Source organism: Alligator sinensis, unplaced genomic scaffold (genome assembly GCF_000455745.1).
Source record: "Alligator sinensis unplaced genomic scaffold, ASM45574v1 scaffold47_2, whole genome shotgun sequence".
In the NCBI taxonomy this organism is placed as follows: domain Eukaryota; kingdom Metazoa; phylum Chordata; order Crocodylia; family Alligatoridae; genus Alligator; species Alligator sinensis.
The window spans coordinates 1,702,566-1,710,494 of record NW_005842150.1 but is presented as its reverse complement, the minus strand read 5'-3'; the positions used below and the strand labels follow the sequence as shown (position 1 = coordinate 1,710,494).

The 7,929-nt window shown below is 40.0% G+C and overlaps 1 protein-coding gene across 3 annotated transcripts in view; it reads right to left on the bottom strand.

Moving 5' to 3' along the window:
* The window catches only part of PRIMA1 (proline rich membrane anchor 1), a 137,554-nt gene that overhangs the window by 49,784 nt on the left and 79,841 nt on the right, over positions 1–7,929 (bottom strand). For 2 of the 3 annotated variants that reach the window (XM_025206317.1, XM_006025491.3), the window contains one exon: positions 1,624–6,694. The exons of the other annotated variant lie outside the window; for it this stretch is intronic. In XM_025206317.1, coding sequence (XP_025062102.1) covers positions 6,595–6,694 — 100 coding nt within the window. In that variant the 3' untranslated portion in view covers positions 1,624–6,594. Of the gene's footprint in view, positions 1–1,623; positions 6,695–7,929 lie in introns of those variants that run through there. 3 annotated transcript variants of the gene reach the window in all.

The window sequence follows — 7,929 nt, the reverse complement described above, 5'->3', positions numbered from 1 at the left end:
GGGCTCATTCAATTGGAAAATAAAATCACTTTCAAAGAGCTGGGGAAAGCTATTAAACAGTGTGAATTATCAGGGTGTTAGATTTTAACACTACCCAGTTCTGCATCAGTATCTTCTTTCCAGAGTTAAGACTGCACTAAATTTAAAAAACAAAGCCCTTTCACCAGCATGTCCAAAAAAGTGCCCAATTTTGTGAAGGGCAAAGAAAGTACTCTGGTGAGCAGCCATTTTATTAGGCAAGTTAGGGAAACGTGACAGCTCTGCAGGATGCAACAGAGTAAGTGTTTTGAAGCTTCTTGGACAGCTGTAGCAGCATAATCGTTTGGTTCTATCAGATTTATTTTTCACCTCTTCTTTGTTCCCATTACTGTGCATCCTGAAGCTTTCAGGCGTGTGTAGACGAAACAGGAGCCCTAAATTGAAGCAGTGGGTTTTAAAAAACACAGCTTCAATTTAGGGCTGATTAAACCCCTGTCATGCACACACCCTGCTGACTTACTTGCCTCTCCGGTGGGGAGGAGAGGGCGAGCTGCTGGCAGGAGGAGTGGTCCCTGGGCTGTGGGGAGGGCTGGTGTTTCCCTCTGCAACCCTTTGCACCCAACCCCTTTCCCTTTGCACCCACCCGCAAGCACCCAGCTCGTGTGGTCCTGGGGGGAACCGCAACTGTGGAGGGAAGCACCAGGCCCCCATGCAGCTCAGGCAGGCAGGCTCCAGTGGGGGATGGGAAAAGATCAGGCTCCCTGCTTTTCTTGGGCAGAGCCTGCTTTCCTGGGCTGTTGCCAGGCTGCCTGCAGGGCTCTCTGCAGAGCTGTGGAGATGCACGGAGCCTGAGGCTTCGTTCTACGGCTATAGGGGCAGCAAACTAAAAGGAGTTTTAGTTTGCTATGCCCCAAGTCATTTAAGGCATTTTATGCCACTGAATTTCCTGCAGCGGCTGGAATTAATGCGCAATATGCCACTGAGGCGTGCAAACACTGACACCATTACAGCGGTCCAAAAGCATTTAGCCTGCTTTAAAGTGTCATGCACACACGCCTCTCGTTTCATCCATACACGGCCTTACAGTGCAGTTTAGAACATGTTTATTTGAAAGGTGGGATCCAATTCAGAGACTGGGTGATTGGTTCATCATTAACACAAGAATTGGAGATTCAGATGCTCAACACCTGGTATGGAAAGGCAAGGTAGCTAATAATGCATATAGCCACAGTTGATAAGCAGTGGAGAACATAATGCAACTGGAATCCAGTCTCATATAGGAGTAGGCGACAGCCACATATATTTTGACACTACAAAGTACAATATTATTTTGAAAGAAATATAGTACAACCTCATTTTAATGAACCCGCAGGGGATCAGGAGAAGAGCTCATTAAAAGAGGGTGTTTGCTATAATAGGGTTAGTCAATCTGTTGCATCATAATCATGGAAAAAAATGGTCCTGCTGTTGGAATTGTTAAAAGTGGAGTTGTCATAATGAGGTTGTACTGCGGACTTAATACAGGCAGTCTTATAAAAGTATGTGAAAAGTGCTTAGTTTGTTTTGCCTTTCAGTATTTCCCGTGAATACATATCTATATTCTTAGCTAGAGAGATGACAAGACACAGAAAACTTTTTACAAGTACATTTTTATTTAAAATAAAAATTAATTATGGTGCCTTTTTAAAATAGGGTACTGCACAATCTGTATATGCAGCACAGTTTTTGGTACAGAATATACTTATTGAGCAATATCCTTAAATGCTAAATATACATTAATGGCTTGTTTGAGAAACATGACAACATTAATTCTGATATTTTTCTCTTTAGTCATTTAACCACTGATACAGATTTTCCTATAAACAAGATTTGTTTTCATCTGTACATGTGGTACACAGTCAAGAAGGCAGATCTTAGAATATTTACATTCATGCATTAGTTTTAACACACTATCTTTGAGTTTAAAATCATATATTGTGTTTGTACAGATGCAGGAAGTATTGTGAATGGATGCATATATATGTATAATTATACCAGTCCCCAGTCTCCACTGTTTTGTGACATGTGCAGTCTTTTACACCTGGAAAAATTGAATGCAAAATAGGTGTAAAATGCTACCAAGTTAGAACAATTTATATTCCCTTGGCACGGTGTAAACAAGAACACCAACGCGGTAGAGAATTAGGGCTATGTATGCATATATATGTATGCTTCTATCTGAAACTTAGTCACTCTGTCTTTTCTTTTAAAGTCTGTTTTTGCAGGTACTAAGGAAGGTCTGGAATCCACACTGGCCATGTGTTTGTGGTGGGTCCGAGGCAGGAGGTTCTGAGTACCTCTTGCAAAGTGGTGAGCTCCTTCAACTGTCTTTAACTTCACCAAGTCTTGGAGGAGTTCAGCACTTTACAGGATTAGGTTCTTAAAGTGCTGGTCTCAGATACAGGACTTCAGATTCCAAACATTTCTTTAATTAAAATGAGTGCTTAAAGAAAATTCAGTTAATCCTCTGTCTTCAGACTTAACAAAACATTTGGATGTTTTACCTGTATGTCTGACTATGATTAAGGGGTAGAGCTGTGGTTTCTAAATAAGGCCCTACTCCAATAACAGAACTAGGTACATCTAAAAAAAACTAACTGAAGCCCCAAATTTAGTGTAGGTCAGTCAGTTTGAGTTCAATACAGACAAATCACTTTCTATCTGTTAAGGAGTCAGAGGTGTTCTTGTGCCCTGGGTGGCAGTGATGGCATCCTCCATTTTGTGCCCCAAGTCAGTGCCCACTTCTAATTATGCTACTGTGAGCCTCTGTTCGATTAGGTGCACTGAGCTATTACAGGGCCTTTCAACATCTTACCATAAGGGAGGATAGAAATAAGCTTTAAGTGCATCTATACATGTGCTGGATGTCAGCTCCGATGCATGCTAATTAGCATGCATCAGAGCAGACTCAATTAACTGAGTTTGCACAGCCTCCATGTCAAGTGCATTCACCATCCCCGTGCTTCAAAATGGTATGGGGGGGATGGGTGGCGGTGGATGTGGTTTATGTTGAACATTTGTTGAACACTGAATAAGCTTTAGCTAAAGCACCCCCACTGCCATTTTGAAGCATGGGATGCTGAAAACACATGATGCTGTCAGCACTTTAATTAGAGTAGCTCCCAAGAGCAGTTCTAATTAAAGGACCCTCACCCCCAACTCGGAGCACATGTAAACATGTCCCTAAATGCCTCTAGACCTCTACTATGAATTGCCAGTTCTTGCGCTAAGGGATCATTATGCCAGTGAAGCCTTTATTCAGCACAACTGGTATATTTTCTTTGTATTATTTCCTTTGCATTTAATTAAATGGATAATAAGTGTTGCAAGTAACCTGGAGAGCATTAAACAAAACCCCAAGCCACATCAGAAAGCTTCAGAAATAATCCCCAAAAGCACAACCTCATTGGTCTCTCTTTTCTAAAGACTGAAATCTGCTTCTTTATCCAGTACACCTCTCACTTTAAATTTTGGTGCAATGAATTTAACCAGAATTTTCAGAGTAATGGCTCTTTGGTAAAGGAGAGAAAAGTTCTTAATTTGGCCAATGGATGAGAGAAGAATCTGGAGTGCCGTTACCTTTTTAAATATTGGGACTGACTATTCAGCAAGAATATCCAGATGAAAATTAATAAAGCTTCACATGCCTAAGCACATTTATTCCATAGGAATTCAATCTATCCTCAGATCCAAACTTTCTCATAACACCACTGACACTTAGCTCTTATATGGTGCTCTTCATTTGTAGAGCTAAACCTGTTGCCATAAGGAATGTAAGTCTTGTTATCCTTCTTACATAGCTGGGGAAACTGAGGCACAGAGTGACAAAATGACTCATCACAAGTCACCAAGGAGGCCAGTAGCAAAACTGGGAATAAAACCATTGTTGCAAGAATCCCATGTCCAGTGTTCATTGAAACATACTGCCTACCCAGTGCTCACTGTTGAAGCTTTATGTTTCACTCTGTTTATAGATTATATAGGGGTTGGATTCTCTTCCCATTGAGGACAATATGATTTTTGCCACTGACATCAGTGAGAGTGAGACTGAGCCCCATGACCTTTCCTTAGACATCTTACAAAAACAGACACGTTTTGATGGACTTAATGATCTGCAAATCCCTTTGTGACCTTGGCCTTATAGAACATGCCTTTAAAGCTTTGCTAGGAGATAAAGAAAATCAAGGACCAGTAAGAGAAAGTGCTAATCCTGAGCCTGAATCATGCTAAACCTATCTGGATTTCTATTGTATAGTCTCAGTTCAGCATGTAACCAGTCTCAAACAATGGCACAATTATACAGAAAAAACAAAAGAAAAACATGAAGGAAATGCACCAAAAATAAATGTATGGCTTAAAAAAACCCTTAGAAAGATATTTAAAATGTTTTTATGGTAGTATTTTGGCAATATGTGCCTCAGGCAATGAACATTTGGGATGCAAGATTTACAGAGTAAATTAAATTATGGTTGATCCCACCTGCATCTAAAAACATATCACTGTATTTTGTGCAAACATACATTATAAATTACTGCAGTGAGATACATGATCATATTCTTGGGGTGAAGGGTTCTTTACTCCCTTTCACATATGTTTAAAAAATTGCTCCATCTCAAGAACATCTTGACTTTTAAAAAATAATATTCATGTAGCTAAATTTCTACATAGGGGTATACAGGCTAAAAAGCTAAATAAATAACTCCTTAGATTCCTTCACAACAGTATATAGCAGCACTGTTTTGTCAGTGAGAGGATACAGATATTTACCTATACCCTATCTGTTCATCGGGTAATAGAAAACCAAATATGGGTCTGAGCAAAAACTGCTGATCTGAATGTCTCAAACTGTATGGAGGAAAAGAGCTTCAGAGTCCAAATTTTATAGCTTCTCCTTATCTGTAATGGCCTAAATGTTGAACACCAGATCTGGGAAACCACATGCTCTGGAGGATTCAAAATTCAGATGCACATTTTGCTGCTCAGACACATCTTCATATAATATTTAAAGTATCAATGTATTTCAGTACTGAAATACTCAAATGCCAAGGTGCAGTCGTTTTATGCAGCGAGGCTGCATTGGCTTGCTTGAGTTGCTCAAAGACAAAGAGACAGAGTATTATTGAAGTTTGACAGCAAGACAACAAGTCAGAGTGTGGTTCATATTTTTTTCACTGAATTGTATTTTCAGCACAGTGATAAATGGAGACTTACAAAATGAATGTGTGACAGAAAAGAAAATGTTAAACATCCTATTTCAGGAAGGCAGGGCACTGTAGATTAAACATTGGCCTTTATTCTAGGGGATTACTGACTGAGTCTAACCTGAGATCCTAAGTGAAATGAGTTTGGTGGATTCAGCTTTGCTTCAAGTTGTCTGCAATCCACATCACAAAAAGACACATCACAAAGCTATCGCATATAATTTGGCACAGTTGGCAGTCTCTGCTCAGGAAAGGCAGAGAACTGAGCTAACACGGGCACATTGATTTAACAATCCCTGGTAAATGGCCCTCTATGTCAGGTCTATGAAGTCCTTAGTGGGACAACTTGGAAAACTTAAAACCTTGACACCCTTTTTTCCTCCTCTTGCCCAGCAGCTAATCAGAGGATAAGTAGGGCTTCAGTTTCCACTGCTGCTAGTCCTTTTATCACAACTGAGCCCATATATTCACTCCAAAATGTAAACAAAATCCTTTCTAGAGGGATTCTCTGACAGATCTGTGTGGTGCAAAGACAGTAAATGTGCAGAACTTCACAGAGGACAAGAGAACTAGAAATGTTTGTAAAGCTAAGAATTAAAAGCTATGCAGTAAAAAAAGAGGCTGATTATGAAATAACAGTGTTCAAAGCACCTTTTAAATATTACCTCTATCTTTCATTAGCAATGCTAATTGCTAATGATCCTACTTGGATTTCTTTTGCCTGAAAAGTCTTCAGCCATGGAAATTGCATAGTCACCAGACTGCAGATTTATTTCCTGGGTTAATTCACAAGTTCATGCAGTTTTTGGTTGCTTGGTGGATTAACAAAACCCTTTTTCCCTTTTTCATAACAAAATAATAATTGTTATTTAAGCATACAAAGCTGGGAGCTTGTAAATGAAAATGCTGTGCAAGCCAGAGAAGCATGCAGGTGATGACTTCCACCCTCTGAACCTCAGACCCATTTATACTAAGTTGCTGCCACTCTGGCAGATCACCTTCACATCAAAGGATTCTACTTAAGCAGCTCTTTGTGGACAGTCAATCAAAAATAAAGAGAAAAAAAAAAGAAGAGGAGGAACCTGGAGGCATCGTGATGTTGCTTTCAACAGCTGCAGCATGCAATGATTATGCCTTTGTGAGGTCTTTTCTCTGGATAGCCCTGATTGGCAAGTTTATCCTCCCTTTGACAATCAGCAAGCCTGAAGAGCAGTCTCCTTTTCTTCTCTGAATAACTGATGCGTGCACTATATCTGAAATGAAGTCCTTGGCCACAGAGCACCTTTCATTTCCTTATTTCACCCACCTTGCATACTTGCGTGTGTGCTTTGAAAGTTTAACACCTCCAGCATCGTGGGGGGGTGGGTCTCAGAGATTATACAACTGCATTATTATCAACTGTTTTGTTGTTTTGGGAGGAGGTCATTGCATATTCAGCTCGATTTGTTCCATTCTCTTCTTTTCTCAGTGGTTTCCTTGGGTGATCATGGGATAGGTGATAAATGGAGGGAGGAGAGGAGAAGAAAGCAGAGAAATAAACATCTACATTACCAACATGGACTGAAAACAAGGACATTTCATAAATGCCCTAGGTTCACGATTAGAAAGTTGTTCTGGACATCAAAACATTTCCTTGTTTTTTAACTTTTTCTGGACCAAGATCAAAACAACAGTTGGTTTTCCCCAGCCTCTTGTTCTCCCTAGAACATAGTGATTAAGTTAATAATATTACATTATACTCTGTTTTGTCAGTGATAACCAATATGAATGAATTTGGATCAGATGGAAGTTGCTAGAATTATGGTGGGGGAAAGAAATGGGGGGAAAATCACTCTTTAGTTGAAGACCAGATTCTTCAAGGGCTGGGGCAATGCAAGCTTCCTTATGCCACCTACACCCTCGTGCTTCAAACCCGAGCTGGAGTGAGCGCGCATAAAGTACCTGGTTCAGTCTCCACGTCCGCGTAGTCCTTGGGCTCTGTACTGAGAGTACCAAGTAATGCAAACTGTGATAATGAAGAAATCTGTCCACTAAGGACTGAATTGAGATCGCCAACCCGTATAAAAAAATTAATTAAGAGTCATTATAATGTAACAACCAGAACCAGTGACTTTGGGGTGAAAAGTTGTCTTTGTTATGCCATGCCCAGTCTCAGGTCAACAGTTGAATCTCTTCCCCCAGTTTTCAAGTCACTGTGTCACCACCAGGTACCACAACTCTGGTAGACATGCAGTTCCAGAAATGTGCAGCAGGCTTAGAAAACTCTACCGAGTACTACAACAGCCACCTTACAAAAGTATGGTGTTTGTTCAACATTTTAAAGGGTCCCTGAGGAAAGAGACACCAATATAAATGTCATAGCTGAACACTTCCTCTTATGTCAAATAAATATTGTCATGGTTTCCTATCTCTCCCATGAATTCTCTCCTTACAGTGTACCCTTCATATAAACATGAATGTAAAAGTAATCTCAAGTCATGTAAGCAAAAAACAACTGTTGGTTTACATACAGATTGTAGCCTCTAGCATAAGGCATTTCTACTTCTTTCCTATAGCCAAAAATAATAGCGAGGACTAGAGAAGCAAGCATAAACCACCAATAAAGTCTCTGGTGTTGTTTTTAAGTAGTTTAGTGAATCAACTTCCTCCCCACCCCCCATCCCAAAATAAACTTGAAAAAATCAAGACATTCAATATGACAGAGTTATAT